The 19,191-nt window shown below is 36.9% G+C and overlaps 1 protein-coding gene across 1 annotated transcript in view; it reads left to right on the top strand.

Moving 5' to 3' along the window:
* The window catches only part of LOC135211435 (fibrocystin-L-like), a 34,895-nt gene that overhangs the window by 15,417 nt on the left and 287 nt on the right, over positions 1–19,191 (top strand). Inside the window, exons 7-18 of the mRNA XM_064244745.1 lie at positions 986–1,203; positions 3,162–3,259; positions 4,046–4,142; positions 4,656–4,820; positions 5,536–5,642; positions 5,831–5,909; positions 6,391–6,608; positions 7,387–7,541; positions 7,886–7,973; positions 10,849–11,003; positions 14,056–14,225; positions 17,879–18,049. Coding sequence (XP_064100815.1) covers positions 986–1,203; positions 3,162–3,259; positions 4,046–4,142; positions 4,656–4,820; positions 5,536–5,642; positions 5,831–5,909; positions 6,391–6,608; positions 7,387–7,541; positions 7,886–7,973; positions 10,849–11,003; positions 14,056–14,225; positions 17,879–18,049 — 1,721 coding nt within the window. The remainder of the gene's footprint in view (positions 1–985; positions 1,204–3,161; positions 3,260–4,045; positions 4,143–4,655; positions 4,821–5,535; positions 5,643–5,830; positions 5,910–6,390; positions 6,609–7,386; positions 7,542–7,885; positions 7,974–10,848; positions 11,004–14,055; positions 14,226–17,878; positions 18,050–19,191) is intronic.

Consider the following 19,191-nt stretch of genomic DNA (forward strand, 5'->3'; position numbering starts at 1 on the left):
CTTGCGACTAAGTCTGTCATACACAGACCATTCAATGCAGAATTTATAGAGTACAGGGTTAGACCGTCCCGTCGTCACTGCGCATATCTGTGACGTCATTGGTAGGTGGCCATAAAAGAAAACCAAGAAACAAAGAAATTAAGGGTCACTATGGGAATTGTTTGCCCACACGTCCATTCTCTATCTCTTTCACGACCTTGTGTGAGAGGTCCCCGTTAATCTCCAGGACTGGTGTGTCTCCCACACAACCTGATGTTTTTTTTATTTCTTCCATATTTTAATGAGTCTTAACTATTATCAGCAAGCCAAATTATTCAGCATAAAAAAGGATAAGAAAAACCTGTTTAAATTTCGTTCTGTATAATTAAAGTACACATACAAACAAGAAAGCAAGTACAACTTTTTAAATCTTTATTATGAAAATGGTTATTTTATTAGTTCTGTATACTTTCTCTTTTGACTTCTCTCAGAAGAGATGTTTTTGTTAATACTCTTATCCTAAAAATACATCGGCACCGTACAAAGAGGGCAATAACTTCATTAGGTAAATTCTCATGGTGATGCATGTAAGAAATTAAACTTTTGGTAGCGTCTTTGCCAAGTTTCAGTGACTTGTCTCCGTGGTAGCAAACAAAACGTCTTTCCATTTTTTGAAGTTCACTGAAGAAGCAATCACTTGGTGTCATGAAACCTTATCCATGATTCCAGCTAGCTGCCTCATTCCATGTCCCTTCCCCAGGTTTAGTGATATTCTGGTTTAGTTATATCTAATGTATGGGTTTGCCTGCCGATATAACGCTATCGCGCGCGTCTCTTCCAGAGATGATGCCATGTCTTCTCGAGACAAAATCTTTGTTCGGACTGAAATCAGTGCGGAGATCGTTCGTACTGTCTGGATATTGTGTGTGGGTCGATAACGACAATCGTTCAGTGTATGGAGGCCTTTAGAAGGTTCTCAACTAATCACGCGACATTTCTCACCTAGCGCATACGTCGGAGGAGTAGATTGCGACATTCCCTACGACAAGTCTAGGGAGATGTACGACATCTCGCACGTCCACATCCAGTGTCTCGTTCGCAGCACCTCCATAGGGCCCATGAATGCCTCCGTCTTCGTGGAAAACCGCGGAGCTTCGATTCCTTGGACGTCGAGTCTATTCGTCGACTCTCGGGACCGACTTTATCAGTACCACACATACCCAGGTATCTATCTAGAGTTTCAAATAAGGAAATGTCTCTGTCATTATTCATATGAAATGTGTTCCTGTGAAAGAACGGCCATGAACTGCGCCGCAGCTAGAAGAGGTGAAGTTACTTACTTGTAAAAAAAGAAAAAAAAGGAACAGAAATATGTATTTATTGACAACAGCAATGTTTCATTACAAGTGGGCGATGCAGTTTTCTGACTTATTTAGACTCAAAGGATCACTTTCCAAAGATTCTGTTTTTCAATGTGGATCATTAGAAATTTCGGTGTTTTTATATTCAAATTGGGTCTTTATTACAAGTTTTACTTCAACCTTCTGGGATGAGTGGTTAGTGTTTGATGGTCAGGAGCAATCGAATCTTAAGTGTATCAGACAACCATATTTTTTGTAATTTCATTTAAAATATGTTATTCTTATGAGTTTTCAAGCCATTGGCAAAATGACTGACGTCTCATTCCTCGTTTTAGTCATCAATAGCGTTTAGCGTTTCAGTCTTCTAACAATCTTCTAAAATTCAGTTTTTAAACACAAAGTGGTAGGCGAGATCACAAGTTAATCAGATAAACATTTAGCTGTTTACTTCAGCCAGTGAAAATGCTTTGTACAGTACGCCAAGGACCGGTTTTACCAACTGTTATATTCTTTGGAGGTTCGTAATATTCATGGAATTACCCTGCTGATGGCCTTCTTTACTAAGTTATCCAGTGAATAGGATAACATAGGATAGCATGTCCTGCCTTTCTTTTTATTATTATTATTAAGATCAAGAAAACTCCCTTAGAGCTAGATTATGAGAAAAACCTGCTCATTGGGGATTTATCCTTTCGTTCATCTCCAAATGAAACCGTCTGTTCATAATGAGTATAGCATTTAAGAATCTCTGGGGAGAAGCATATGTCTGTTCACTCGTGGGCGGACTAGGAAAGCGCGGATTCAGAATTGAAACCCTGTTCAAAAAGCGCGACAAAACATGCCATCACAAGAGCGGCGTTTGTTTCGTCTTCACCAGATTTCATTGGGAAGATAATCTTTTAACACGGGCTGAAGAGTATGGCAATACAAGGCCACACATGAAGTCAGACATTAAACTAAAATTGAACTGACCATTTAATGTATTCCTTAAAATATGTCAAAAATCAGGTACTTCCTGAGAAAGCACTGGGTGCCATGTCTCCCTTGCCCAAAAAAGGTCCCTCCTTTCTTCCTGGAAGTCATCAAGCTGATGATGCTCAGACACTAAAGAATGAAAGTTCAGGACAAGTTTAATGTTGGACTTCAATTGTCTTTCAGTACTTGTTGCTTCCTTCGGCTCCATGTTGTGCAACAGAGCAATGACACTGGCTTCTTCTAAAAAAACCTCTTGCATATTTGACAAGAAAGTTGTGACAAGAACACTAAGCAGCTGCCTTATCGAAATATTGCTTTCATTTTTTCCATAGATTGTCTGTTTCAGGGCTTTCTGTACATCATTTTCAATATTTTGGAGATTTTCATATTTCTATTTCAAGCTTTGTTAATTTCACAGGTAATGAGGGGGCAACAGACGGTAACGTCTATCTGACACGTTTATTATACAAATTTCAGCGCTACTTTTTATGTTAAGAAAAAAAAAATAAAATAAAAAACGCACCTATGACATGGGGACCCGCGCTTTTGTCAAACGTCGCCCTAGTGATGGGTTGGGTGGAAGGTCGTTTTCAAATCGTGAATACATATGTAGCCCGTTCATTATGTCTGTGAATGACTGACCTTGGACTGGATAGCATCAGCCTGGTCTCGACAGCTAAGGGCTCAGCATTTCTATCGTGAAAATTGCCCTTTCATTTTATTACTGTCGTCAGTCAAAGATTCAAATTGAAAATTGCCCTTTCATTTTATTACTGTCGCCAGTCAAAGATTCAAAATTCGTAGAGGTAAAAATTGAATTTCCATTTGATTCCTATTTGTGTGTAGCCATCAGAAATGTGACTCCTGTGTCCGGAGGCGACGGAGGCGGAACTTTAGTCACAATAGAAGGCCTCGGGTTCGATCCTGCTCCTGGAGTTACTAAGGTGAGCTCTTGAATTGATCTTTTTGTGTCATGTTCAGTGTGAACTGTGATTTATGCCTGACTTTATTCACAGGTTTCAAACTTGGTTTCAAAACTTCGAACTGAATACTAATAGATGGTCATTTTCATTTTAGATGGAGAGAGTTAAGAATGATTGTTACTTACTGAGAGCAGCTGACTTAATGTCTTTAACAAAAAGCAGGGATTTCGTTTTGGCACAACAATGGATTCTGATTCCTTACTCTGGTTTAAATAAAAAATAAATGACGACTTTATTAATCAATCTTTTTAGCTGACAGTTAATATCCACAGCTGTTATCTATCTTGTCTCTGATTGGCCGATGTATTGTAGTGGAAGGGAGTCAATAAACAATGAATTATCTCTTAATAGTATATCGCCTAACAATATGTTATCACGATGAATATCCAAAATGACCTTGGCATCGCGATCCCAAATTATCTTGTTTAATGATGAGACGATCAAGACAGCACTTGCATGCTAAAGAAAAAAAGTTAAAAATACAATTAGGTTTAGTAATATCGTCTGCCGATATTTACCTGCAGATCGTAGATAATACCAATAGTAATAAATGATAATGATAATAGTCTCCTTCGTCTACGCCTGACATCTAGAGACCTTGCACTCTCCCATCTCTAGTGTCCCCTGACTCAACACTCCTCCCTCTTTACTGCTTCCATTTCGAAAATTTCAGCGGAAAATTGAGATGAGCACTTGTATTGTAGATTTCAACCCCGATTTTACTCTCACTGTGCAACGTAACGACAGGTATCTGTTGGTGGTGCCACATGTGAAGTTGTGAACGTCGCGTTTGCTTCCGTCACCTGTTTGACACCTCCCAAGACCTCGACGCATCCAGCTCCAGGTCGGTATTGTTTCTTTCTACTACGTGGTGAAAGGACACGGAATCTTTTCCTCTGGCCGTCACCATGGCCTCTGCTTCTGTAATTGCTTAGCCTTCTAATATACTACTGAAAACATTGATAAAAATCAATGCACGTTCCTGACGACATTAGGAGAAAAAGACCCGTCGAGTGCAATTTGTGCTTCTATTTTTCAGAAAGAAAATGAGAAACACGAATTTTGCGTAACGGGTCTCTCTCTCCCATTTTTAAAAACCCTGATCTATGAGAAAAACATGAAAACATTATCTTTATCTATCACAATGAAAATGATTTTCATATATTGTAAAACGCTTCTCGAATCGCGTGATAATCAGTAAGGTATCAACCAAAAATAATTTAATAATAATATTGAGTGTATATATTTTCATTCACTTCATAACTTCCATGACGCAATGCAGGAATGAAATATTAGACTTAATCTCCTCATGATGGATGGAGAAAACTAACTTTCTTACTGACTTCCTAACTGGTAGGAGAACGTGGCGCCCTTTGGGAATTCTGGGAGGGAAAAGAAATAGGTCTTCGGGATGATGAACTGTGGAACTCTGTGACGTCATCAAACTCCACTTACTCGGAAATTATCCCTGATTTGAAATTCGATCTTTTTATGAAAAACACATCAGCGGGAAGATTGTCAGGTCTGTTCGTTTTTTCTGTCTCTTGTTTAACATAAATATTGTAAATCACCTAAAATTCAACTCTGGCATTACAAGGAAAACATATCAAGAAGAAACAAAGAAAATAAGCTAATATCTGTTTACACAATTGTAAGGAATTATATGTGAAAACCTCTTTTCACAAATTTTAAATGTGCTAAAAAATTACTAAGGAATAATTATAACGAACCTTACATTACTTCGATCTGAACATAATATATGAATACAAGAGTGAAACAGTTTGGATTATATTCATAAGACATGGACATACACATATATATGCTTAAAAAATCACAGTTAATGCACGTGACATCATAATATAAGCGAATACCACAGGAAGAACAATAGGCAGAAATTCATAGACGAACGCTTTCGTCCTTTAATAATACATTGTCGCAGCACAAAAAATGAAAAAGAAAATAAAAATTTTTCGTGCCCCGGTTACGAATTTCTGCCTATTATTTTTCCTGTGGCATTCGCTCATACACACACACACACACACACACACACACACACACACACACACATATATATATATATATATATATATATATATATATATATATATATATATATGTATATGTGTGTGTGCATGTCAAATAACTCTACAGTAGTATATTAGTAAATGGAAGTGTTAAAAAATATTAGAATAACTAGAATAACTCTTAGACGTATGTCTTCCTTTATGTATCTTCAGGGTACATTCATGCTCCTCATGACGGCGAATACGACATTGAAATAAAGGCACCCCCAGGGGTTAGGCCCACTTTGTATGTCGCAGTAGATGGCAACCCAGACAACAAGGTAAAATTGCTTCAAACTTTTCATATCGAGATGTTTTTGGCGTGTTAGTTACAGACATCGGCCTAGTAGTAGGCGCCGACGTTCACTGAATATACCTTTAGATAGCTCATTTTCACGTATCATTTTATACTGTTTTTATTTTTGGACTCTTAACTCATTGACTTTTTCTTTTTGAAATGCCTTCCAAGACTCTCACCAGGAATTATGTCCATTTCTCCATGGTTCAAGAAACTCCTGCTTATTTCGAGATTCGAGTTCTTGGCGAGGGTAAGCTTCCTTTTTGATCCTATATGAATTGTGGAAGCAGCTATAAGGTGCTTCCATGCATGCAAGTAACACTGTCTCCAACTTTGCTTCTACTAATCTTGAAGTTTAGAGCAAAATCTTTCTTGATTTTTTTTCCTTATTTCGTAGTCCAACTAATAGTTGTAGAATATAATGTTGGTTTAAATTCAATCCTCCAGAACAAAATCCTCAAGATTATCAATACTTGTTGTTTCTGAAGTGCATGAAAAGAAGTTTGATACCTCATACTAACCTCACAGCACACGTTACAAGATTTTGCATCAGCAGTTATTTTTCGGGGTCTAATGTTAGCCATTATCACCCCAGCGCATATCACATTGGACTTGAACTCTCGGTTCCTTAACACACACCATAAAAAGCTTTATTCCCACGGGTGATTCCTATACAAAACCTTGCGATCTCACTACTACAGTTATTCACCAGCACAAACCCTCTTCCGTAGGTAACGGAGAACTCAAAGTAGCAATGTCGGACTTCAATACCAAGTGGACTTCAAGCGACACCCAACAAGCATTAAGTGAGATGCAGGCTGTCACTCTGCGTCTCGGCTATCAGAACGAGGTGCAGCAAATCTCATTTCCAAATACATCAGAGTTGATAGGGTCCATCATCCTTGGCGAATTCGCGTCTGAACCCATCAACATCGCCAACCCTGACGAGGTATGTTGGTGGCTTCTTCGATGGTGTTGATACCCCATGAAGGAAGGATAGACTTCAGATTATTTTTTTTTTATCAAGATTTCCTTTGAACGCTTCTAAAGCTTGATTATGAAGCGCTAAGTTGATGTAAATCAACCCAAAATGATTTCTTTTATATTTAGTCCATTGAGGTACTTGCCTTCTTATAGAAATAAACGCTATCACGATTTCTTCTCGTTTTGTATCTGCAATTTAGAGGACAGTGCCTATCATATTATATTTTGTGGGTAAAAGAAAATGTTTTGGATTTAGCTCAACTTTTGCATGGCCAGACCTCGACTCTTTAGGACTCAATGGAAACGGGCTTGAACGATAGATATTTGAATCACAATACGAATAGATAAAGAAGGAATAAAAAGAAAGCCTCAAAGAACTGCTTCCCACATGACCCCTTCATATACAACCTAGTAGCTAAAAGAAGCAATGGAAAATGCCCACAGCGCACTTGTCAAAAATCCTAAGGGACCCACTTAAGTTAGGCAAAAAGAGGAAAAAGATAATACAGTATGGAAGGTGACACAGAGAAAAACATCTAATGTCCTTTACATCACTAATGTCGCCTTTCAGATACTTCTACCTCATGCAAGTAGCTCTAAACTAACAAGAATGACATCTCCATTCCGAAATAAAGAACTATTTTGACGATTGTTCATAGCATTTAATTACTGACGTAAACTTGCTGGAAAGTAAAGGTATTCTGACAACTTTTTATTGTATCTTTTCAATTTATTTCATACAGGTTAAGTCTGGCTTACTGTCGCTTCTTGAGCAACAGTGCGAGATGACTCCCAGTGATGTGTATTTCCGAATGAAGTCGGGCTTTGAAGACGAGGAACAATTGCCCGATGGAATATCTGGCGCGAGAGAAGAAGAGCTGGAACCTCACTGTGGACGGTTAGAAGCTCCACATCTTGTCTTACAAATTAATGCCCTCTTCTTGCCACCTTGCATTCTGAGCAGCGTCCTTTTTTTTTTTATTCTATTCTTCATTTTATTTATCTCACAGTAATTGTGTATTTCGACTGTAAGTTCAACGTTGAAGTTAGCAGGTATTCATGTTGGTAGACGTTCAGTTTACATATCTCAAAAGCTAACTGCCCTCACTCTTCTTTCACCTACCTTACCTGTCAGCTGACAAAAAAAAAATTAACACCAAACATTTTTGCTCCCTTGGAATTTTCTTAAACGTCGAACAATGATTATTCTGACACTGCAAAATGACTCTTTCCTCTTGACAGGTATTCGTGGAAACTATGGCCGAACTATCCAAAAATTTACGAGAACGAGAAAAAGGAGGAAATGATCGATCTCACAAAGACTCCCTACGTAAGTCCTGACCATTTGCTCCAAATGGCTTCGCTGGTTTCTGGTCAAGGAATTTCCCTTTCTACTTCCAGCTTTCCAAGGTTTTATTGCTCAAGATTTACTTCCGTGCCTGACATGCTTAGGAATGTGTATTCATTTCAACGCCATCTTCTTTGTAGTTGATATTTAAAAAATATACTTTTAATGTTCGCTATAACGGTATGAAAAGAATGATCCCAGTTATCGTTTGAATATATGTATAGATTATGACTTCGACCAGCTTCTGCGATGGTGCAGGAAAAGCGGTCAGCTGTTGGATAATTTTGATTCACAATTGTGAATGGCGGTGTTATCAGACGATTGTGTCCGTATTTCCATCTCTTTCTCTCTCTCTCTCCGCTCGAGACGTCTAGTCAAGGACTGTCTTCTCCCTTCTGCTCATATTGGGTATTTCTTCAGGTTCTTGCAACAACTCGAAGTATAATTTGGAACTATATTGTAACTAATTATTTAAAAGTCGAGACTCATCTTGGATATATGAGCTCTTGGAAGGACTCTTGTGTAGATGGGCGGTCAATAGAGAATGCCTGTAAAAGTTCTCAATTTGATCTTAGGAAGAGTGACATATGTACAAACTAATATGACTTTTGAGGTCATGGGAAAGAATAATGATTCAATAACCGATCTAGATCTCACGAGTGCCTCTTCATGTAGGTCCAGCAAAATGATGAGGCATCTGTTTATAAGAAACATGATGATTCAGTGTTTGCGACAACATTCTGAGTGGACAATGATTTTAGAGGTTCTTTCCTGCTTGACCCATTAATCAACTACACAAACATAATGGTGTTTTTATAATGGAAATAAGATGCAATTCCATTTTTGTATGTAATTCCATTACATATATATATATATATATATATATATATATATATATATATATATATATATATATATATATTGTTACGAAGTGCCAAGTATCTGGTTACCATTCATCAATTGTTACCTCACAAAAGCCTGAACCCTCATCACAGGTATTAAACGACTGAATACTCTAAAGGCAACAGTGATCCCTTAACAACTTACCAGTATTGCAGAAAATCAGACTAAGTTCATCAAAACAGGTGTGAGGTAATCTTATAAGTAATTAAATTAATCAATGGGCATCACTCTATCAACAACTTTAAAAGTCTAAGTATTTCCCTGATTTCAAGTAAATTGAAGGAAAGCAGATCAATTACCACTCTATGTTTCTACCTAACATAAATATAATCATAATTAAATGCAAATATACTGGTGTAAGATAAAAAAAAACACTTATAAAAATTTTAAATACAAAATTTTTTTTTATTAAACTCAAAGTTTATATGTGAAATTCACAATATCAGGGAAAATTACTGATACTTGAAAACAAAGTAAAGTTTAATTAATTCTTGAATTAAATTAAGTAAAATTAAATCAAAAATCAATTTATCACAAAATTCAAGAAAATTAATTCAATTGAAATTCAAAAGTGTTAGGCAATAATTGAAAATTTTAAATTAATTCACAAGTGCTAAACAACAATAAAACTTGAAAAGAATTCTAAGTAAATGCAAATTAATTCACAAGTGTTAAATTTAATTAAATGTGCAATGATTAAGCAATGAAAATAACCACGTCAATTAAATTGTGAATATAAATGAAAATACAGAAAAATGTGGACAGTATCAAAATAAAAAGGCACACTTCAACAAGAAAATGAAAAAATGCACGAAATGAAACAAACACAAAACACAAAAATTTGCAATGTGTAAAAGTGAAAATCTTTTCACTCAAAACATTGTAACCATCAGTTTTTACTAAACCTTCGTAACCATCTGTTATTAGTTATTAGTTAACCACTGTTCCTATCCATTATTAGTTTTTAGATATTAGTTGCAACTAATAAAAATATAACACACTTTACCTTTTTGGTATACCAACTTCTTTCTTTGCTGTAGGCTTGTTTCACTTTACCAAACCCAGGCACTGTTACGAAACAATGTTTGTTAAGATTCCACAAAAAAACACTATTTAACACTAAATAAACTCTAAGAAATATCAAATACAAAATTCTCAAGTTACAAGTGACCAATTTACATTACGTTAATATAATCTCAAGGATGTCGAGAGAGAGAGAGAGAGAGAGAGAGAGAGAGAGAGAGAGAGAGAGAGATCTGTACGCCTTGTGGTTCTAAGATATAAAGAAATTCTCTTCCTTACAGAAGCTGGACAGGGGAGATGACACAAAACGTTTCAAGACCCAATTCTTTCTAGAAGCTTCGAAATCTTACGCAATTTTACATACAAAATGTGAAATCTGCATGTGGCTTTGACAAAGACATATACGTATGAGTCCAGTCTGTTAAAAAAAAAGACACGTACCCTACTCGATTGACATGGAGGATGAGTGATAATTAAGACTGACAATGTTTTGATAACTACGCAAAGACTCGAGCTCGCTTATCAAATGTGTTGACAGATTAGGAAACCAAACGGAGATCTCTGAGTTCCTCTAATCTCACAGTGTTGACATAATAGGGAAACAATCGTAGTTTCGAATGGACAAAGAAAGTCCCTCTCTTTTTACATTCTATGTTATATATATATATTCTTTTACAATATGTTATGCAAAATCTGAACACACATTTAAAACATCCTATCTCTAAGCTATCTAGGAATCTGAAAAAAATGTTGCACAATTCTACATAACATTTTATACAGTCACAGAGGAGATATATGCATTTTGAAAGTAGCAATATATAATAATATATATACATATACCCATAACTGCACAGCACAAACACACACATTTGTATTCACATACAGCATCCAAAGCTCGCTACTTTATATTAACATTTTTAATGTACTGCAGGTATGCTTGGCAATCCTTGGAAACTTTCAAGGAGAAATGAGAGCACTCTATTACAAGGAAGACAGAGGTGGCAGCCGGATTTCTTTCGAGATACGCTTTGACTACTGGGAACATTCAAGGAGGCAGCGTGTGGCTCGGAGTACCCCATCTTCAAGGTAATAAGTCCGTGTCAAAATAGGCTTTGATTCAGATCCAGTGCTTTAACTACGAATGATGCAATGCGCTCGGAGTAGATAAAATACATTATGATGAGCATGGGCATATTTATACAAACACGCTGTTTCCTATAAGTAGCGGGTAACTTCGGAAATATTCACAGCCACATTCACCCTTTCATTGTTGATGCATGGATGAATGGAATAGAATGGTATCCAAAATTTAGGCTTTAGTCCAAACACTAGGATCTATGAGGCCATTCAACGCTGAATGGGAAACACAGTACTACAGAGGTATGTAGCAGTAGGAAAGCCTCTCTGTCGCACTATGAAACAAATGTTAGGAGAGGGTAAAAAGGATGATATAAGACATGGAATATAAACTTTGGTACAGTAAAAGGAGTGAAAGTAGGGTTGCAGCTAGGGACCGAGGGGACGCTGCAAAGAACCTTAAGTAATGGCTACTGCACTGCACGAGGTGCGATGACGGCACTACCCTCCTACGGTAACACACCACTTAGTTGAGTATCATAACCTTAGAGACTTCATATAGTTTTACGAAAACATTTCATCAGCCATCAAAAGCTCACTGCACATTCTGCGTCTTCCACCTCTATTGTGTTACACTCTCTCACAGGTAGATATTAGATAGGCAGAATATAGAATTTAGGCCTAGTGGCAAGCGCTGGTACCTATGAAGTCATTCAGCGTTGAAAAGGAATCTAAGAGTAAAAAGTTTTGAAATATGTGGCGGGAGGAAAACTTCAAAGCAGTTGCACGATGAAACAATTTGAGGGGTGGGGAATGGGAAGTAAGATGGACGAAAGAGAATATGTACGGAGGTAGAGTGAAAGGAATTGCAGGTAGGGGCCAAAGGGACGCTACACTAGTAGATATTAAGGTGATTCTATTCCAGTACCTTTCTCAGTCCATCTGTCAAAACCTACTATGTCTAACTCTCCTCGTCCTTATCAATGCTTCAGATTTGTGCGCCTTTCTCATCAGCCCGCAATTCTCTATTTTCTCGTTATGACCAAAATTACCTCAAAACTGAATGACTTTTCTGTTTGGTTGTTTATTTACTGCTCTTTCTTTTTCTGCCTACTATTCATTTCTCACCATTTCAATAATTTTATTCCATTTTTAGTTCTCTGTAAAAAAAAAAAGGTATAGAGATGGCTATTTGTCTGTCCGTCCACACTTTTTTTTTTTGTCCTCCCTCTGATCTGAAAATTGGTATATAAATCATCCACCCTCCAATACTCAAATATACCAAATGAAAGCCCTCTAGCCCCATTAGTTTTACTGGACCGTAGCTGAAAGTTTCATTGGCTGCGGTTGAAAGTTTCATACAGCATTATACCGTACACTACTGAAAACTCAATTATTCCGAAGAAACTTCAGCGCATTTTTTGCATGTTTTTCTTTCATCCACATTCAAATTCATTTCAATAAAAGGGGTTTTGGCTCAAAAATCGCTTAATTGATTAAATCTATGCCTTCAATAAACAGCCCTCTTCTTCTCGTATTCTGTCATGTACGTTGACTAAGCTACGTCTTTTTTTTTTGCCTATTCTGTGACATATCGCTTCTCTTATCGCGCATTCATCCGTACATTGTCTTTCCAATGTCACTTGCCTTCTTCCAGCCTCGATATCAACATTCACAATCACCTTCCTTGTTCTTATGGACAATGCTTTAACCAAGGAATTATAAACATGGAATGGCCATGCGCGAAATCGCCGTGTGCAGCATGCCGCCATTGCAAAGGGTGGAGAGAACTTTGTATCACAATGCGCACCTCGCCATATTGGAGCGCAATCTCTTGATTTTCCATGACAATATCTTGTCATCTATGACATTTGTTGCATTATGTTAAAGTAAATTTAGCAGTACACATTATTCAATCCAGTAATTTCTGTTTACATGATAATACATTTAAAATAGGTCTAAAATTATTAGTATTAATAAGACTGACATTAATAAGTGATCTGTAAGAATAAATCATTTATATCAACAAGTGTGTTTTTTTGTAATGATGACTGATATAAGTAATCAATAAGTATAAGTCATCATAATTACAATTGAAGTCCATTGTGTCATGGAGATATGGTTAATCCCTAGGTGACACATACTGGATAGCAAGGTGGATAAGACCTAGTAGGTAGTGCATAAAATGCAAAGTAGAGTATAAAGACTTTGATCCTTAGAAGGATATTAAATATTAGGGGTTCAGCAGGCTTTAGTGGTAAAATCTATTACACAACCCTACAGCAAAGACATGAAATCACTCAGTCTCAGCACATGGCATACATGATTATTTCTATAGTATGAGACATGTATGTGCTTCATTGGGTTCATTGGAAAGTGCTTTTCAAGATCTTTTAACCGATGATAAATTTAAGTAAATTTATATTAAAAAATTTGGAACAGTAGAGTAAAAAAGCAAAACCAGGTAAAATGCATATCTGTATTATCTTTACTAAAAACACAGCTTGGCTTTCATTTATTTCTTCCTTTCACAGTTCATCTCTATCATTTGTACGTTAACTTTTTCTAGATCTATGATTGTTACATACAGAGTTTTTCCTTCACTTTGAAAAACTTTTCAAGCATCCCCTGTTTCATATCAAATACATCCACTTCCTTGTCTAAACGTGCGCTGTCCTTCTCTTGCTAATTCTTCGGTCGTCGTTCTTAACAAAATTCCTGCTATACATGTTGGCAAGTATTGTGACTTTTCTGTAGACGCGTTCACCTCTTTCATCTATACCACATTTTCATTTCAGTAGCTCAACATCTCACACATGATACATCCTCAAATACTGACCATGTCTTTTTCCTTCCCTTGTGAGAAAGAAATCAATGATAATATTAATTTTACACGCCTTGTTATTAGACATGTAAATATCAGTCTTAACTGAATATCTTAATCTTAATTTTCCAAGAACATTTCACCACTAGTGATAATGAAATGTAGCGTAAAATAACCTGAAACTCCTTGAAATCATTCATGGGAAATTGTATTATTTTCCCTTCCCGTCTCTCCTAGCTGGGACTACACATGCATAAATCTCCTGGAAATAATGAGGCAGTCAAGTTACAGCAACACTACTTCAGAAGGGACGCCAAAACTGAAGCGCCTCTTCGGTCCCGATTCCAGGACAGAACATGATTATGTGTACATCGATGACGTTTTTTTCGCCAGTGAGTACGTGCAAGGTAAGTCAGTTTTGCAATCATCGTACTTTTTTGGGGGGTTGGGGGAGGGGGCTCTCCAATGAATCAGGTACAATTAACATCAGCCATAGAAGCCTGACGCATCTGACTTTCAAATGAACACGTTCTGAACATTCGCGGGTTCATTTTTTTAGTGTAAATTCTCAATTCTCTACGAATGTAATAAAGCAGGTGGTCTTGTGCAAGTACAAGACTTTGTTCAGTAAGCTGCTCATGAGAAATTCTGTTGGGCTGGGTATTCACGCACAGGTTTACCTGTCAGTTCACCGAAACTGATGTTAAAACGTACGTGTAGACGGCAGTTTGGGGGCAGAGTCAGTCCACTCACCAAAACTGAGGAACTGAGGGGATTACCTAAAGTTCTTTCGACCGAATGACAGGTGATCGCACGTGCGGACGGGTAACCAACGATTTTATGACAGTTCGCCGCTGAATTTCGATTGTGAAGGATCTCAGCCGCTCGGACTAGAATATGAATAAACTATGTATATAGGCCTAATTCATTTCATTGCTAGACCATGCGGTGCTATTTGTAGACCGTTGCCAGTCCAAATCTTATGATAAATATAAGAGAACAAAAAAATTCCATGCGATAGACAATTTGGTATAGGCCTAGACCAGTGTTCTGCCTTTATTTGTCCTTTCCCCTTTTCTGAATAATTGTTTGTTTTGAACATGTGTTGGATACAAAGGCAAAGTTATCAAGTAGTGATTTCCTGTCTAACGCTGTTGCCACTGGTGTAGTTTTGTATTATTGGAAACTGTAGGTAGATGGTGTGTGTACATTATGCATGCCATTGGTTGTGGCTGAGATGCCTTATATTGCCATTTGGTCCTATTTCCTTCGAATGCCAATTTCTCCGTTTTTGCATTTTTTTTTTTTTGTATATCTCATCAACAATGGCCAGCAGGCAGTATTCACTGGGCATGGATGTCTTCAATTTACTTCTAATGGAATTAGAAAGTAATGTTGTTGATAATTTAGAGGTTGCTGACACCTCTATGGCAAAGGGCTCAAGTTTGTGTAACAAATGGTTGGAGGCGAGGCAGATGACCTTGAAATGATTACGAGACGAGAGAGAGAGAGAGAGAGAGAGAGAGAGAGAATAACATTTCTGATATGACAGTAAATTACATCTTAGTACAGATCTTTTTAGATAATTCTGTTCTAGGATAATATGAGTTTATTCTTCAAAAAAAATTGGCCACTTCCTATTTCATTTAGGTACCAAAAAAAATTCGTGAAATTTTGACAATTTTTTTGGCCAAAAAAAAACTTACCCCTTTTTTTCTCTTTTCTGATTTTGACCTCTATGGGTCCGACACCTTTTCTGGCAGTCACATATTGAAAATAATAGTTTTAGGAAGGATTCCCTAAATTTTTGTGTGTATATGGCGTATTTTGTATTTTTTGTCAATATTTTCGTAAATTATTGTTTGAGAAAGAGAGAGAGAGAGAGAGAGAGAGAGAGAGAGAGAGAATAACAAGTCTGATATAACAGTAAATTACATTTTAGTGCATATCTTGTTACATAATTCCGTTCTAAGATAATATGAGTTTATTCTATAAAAAACATTAACCACTTCCTATTTCATTTAGGTACTGAAAAAAATTTGTGAAATTTTGATTTTTTTTTGGCCAAAAAACTTACCGTTTTTTTCTCTTTTCAGATTTTGACCTCTATGGGTCCGACACCTTTTCTAGGCAGTCACATATTGTAAATAGTAATTTTAGGAAGGATTCCTTAAATTTTTGTGTGTATATAGCGTATAAAGCTTTACTTCCTCTTTTCTTCTTAGAGCCCATGTTTCTGCTCTATACATTAACACTGGTCTTATCACTGTGTTACATATCTTGACTTTTAGCTTGATTGGCCTTTTCTTAGCACATACTACTCCAGATACCTCTCTCCACTTCCCCCATGCAGCTTTTAGCCTACTGTCAACTTCAGCCTTGCATCCTCCTTCTTGGCTTAAAGTGGTTTTTAAGTATTTAAACTTTTCTGCCTTTTTTACAATGGAGCCTCTTCTTTCTTGTATTAATATTCTGTCTCTATCTTCATACTGCTCAGCAACACCTCGGTTTTATTCACAATCACCTTTAAAAACTACTGACAATAATTTCCTAATAAGGGAGAACAGGCTACGTCTGTACCCCTTTCATGCTTCAGCCTTGTAGGGTAATAATCCGAGTCATTGTCATTATACGCTTAACCATCTAGTTTTCCTCCAAGCAGAGTCTATTCACTATCGTATCTACTTTTAACAGAGACCTGGAAGTCAACGTAAGATATCTGCCTAATGAACACTTGGTTTTCAACTTGATTTCTTTGTTTCGGTATGAGCTGATAGCGTTGCTATTTCCTGTGATAATTTGAAAGCGATATTCACTCCAGTTACGAAGAGAGATGGCAGAATGGTATAATGATTCGCTTGTGAGTATGCGTGCGTGCGTTTGCATTTGTGTGTGCATACTTGTTCCAGACGAACTCGTCTGCAGGCATTCAATTGAAGGATGATTTGAGTAGGGGGACATTTGTTAACAATTGTAAATTGTATGTGAAAATGATTTTGAAAAATTAACCATCACAAACACAAGTCGCTAATGAAACACACACTCTCTTTCTCTGATTAGCGATCTTTTCATTCTGTATTTCCCATTATCTTCTGTTATTACTTCTTTCCAATGAATGGCAGAATATTCTTTGGAAGCTTGAATTTCCAGTCAATCTCCCCTGTGGTGGGCTTGTTCCATATGGCTAGGGTCATCTTCTGAATAATAATAATAATAATAATAATAATAATAATAATAATAATAATAATAATAGTAATAACTTTGAGACTACAACGGCCCCCTAGAAAGGCTAAAATAGAAGGGACGATATTGTACAAGTTCACGACCGTTCGACGGATGAGCGTCCTCACCTACGGAGTAGGAGTAGAACTGTCAGTCTGACAGTCAACTCGAGGTCATTGCCCTCATTTCGTCGTGGCAACAACTAACTATATGGCACCGATGGAAACTCCGTTGGGTGATAAGGATGTAGACCTACAAAGATTAGCTACTGCAGCAATTCACTTCAAAATAAGAAAGAAGCAAAAAGGCATAACAGAGTATGGTCTAAATATTGCCTATTAAAGAGAAATGTCTATTCTCATACAATATTAATAAATCAGGCTAAACTAGACGTGGGGACTCACAATGGTCTACAAATTGCACCGCATGGTCTAACAATAAAATGAATTAGGCCTATACATAGTTTACTCGTATTCTAGTCCGAGCGGCAGAAATCCAGCGGCGAACTGTCATAAAATCGTTGGTTACCCGTCCACACGTGCGATCACCTAGTCGGTCGAAAGAACTTTAGGTAATTTCGTCAGTTCATCAGTTTTGGTAAGTGGACTGACTCCGCCAACAAACTGCCGTCCACACGTCAGTTTCGATGAACTGACAGGGAGACTGACAGGTAAATCTGTGCGTGAATACCAAGCCTTACACTGACATTTTGAATATGAAAAGTAATATACTGTTATGTAACATTCTATATGCAGAAATGACAAGTTGTGGCTTGAAGATAAAACCGATTTCTCTCTCTTTCTACGAGTGTATTTTTGTTTTATTTTTATCGTTTCAGTCAGTAAGGTAAGACCCTCTGCACTGTCGAGTCGTGGAATATCCGTGCAAGATGTTGAAGTGAAGACTCAGAGTCCAAAGAACAAGACGAACGAAACCATCTCCTACGACATCGAATTCACAACTAACTGCCAAGGTGGTTTCCCTCTCATGGGAGTTTCGTCCAGTGGGTGTAAGTTTTGATACTTGTTCGCTTTTTTGGAGTTTCTGCTATTATCATTATCCAATTCTTTATTCCTTTCACATTCAGGCGTATCTTTATGATTTGTGTTACTATTCTCCTTCTAATGGGAACTGTATTTGCACCCTTTGTCTTGCCATCTTTCTGGCATCATTCATTTTCCCTCATTGTCTTCGAAGTCGAAATCGGGTTGAAACTTTAAGCCCTTCTCAGTCCTCCATATCATCTGGTACGTTTCAATTTTCTCTGAAAAATCTGCAACTGAATGGAACGTGATGTATATAAATAAAGACAAAAACCACGAAGGAAAGAGAAACACGGAAGTACCGCTGCAAGGACTTTCGACTTCTAGTCCTTTACTAAGCAGAATACTTAGGAAAGGACGAGAAGTCGAAAGGCCTCGTAGCGGTACTCCACTGTTTCACTTTCCTTCTTGGATTTTATATATATATATATATATATATATATATATATATATATATATATATATATATATATATGTATGTAATATATATATATATATATATATATATATATATATATATATATATATATATATATCGTTGTGTTACCATCCAATTACCTACTGGTGTCCATGAATGAAACAGCTTTCTTAGGTATTGTCACTGATGTCCTATTTTTCTTAAAATTAATTAACCTCTAAGAAATAGGACTTATTATGCAAAATTAAACGCCTTATTCATTATTCTTCAGTGACTATGGCTCTGTGTTCATCATTTGTATAAAGATTCAGTAAAGTTTCACTAAATAACTGACACCGAAAATGAAAGGGGTGCTGGAAAAAGATGTTTGCGCAACAGCTTCACCCTCTAACCGACGAGTGTGGGATTACCTTCATAACAAATACGACGAAAAGTGCAATTAAATATTAATTTTCTCTTCCCGAAATACTCATAGTCTCATCTCTGCTTCCTGCACAACTATGCAGAAATAAGGAACTTCGGTCTGATCTCCTAGGCTGTACAAAATGCCTCTAAGGTCGGGACTTGTCTTTTCGACTCTCTCACATACTACCCTCATTTCTTAATTAACAGTATGGGTTCACTAGTAGTATAAGAAGCCATGATCTCGGATGTTTGTCTTGGTAATTTGCTTAACATAATCATCCTCTC

This window comes from Macrobrachium nipponense, chromosome 4, assembly GCF_015104395.2.
Source record: "Macrobrachium nipponense isolate FS-2020 chromosome 4, ASM1510439v2, whole genome shotgun sequence".
NCBI classification, from domain to species: Eukaryota; Metazoa; Arthropoda; class Malacostraca; order Decapoda; family Palaemonidae; genus Macrobrachium; species Macrobrachium nipponense.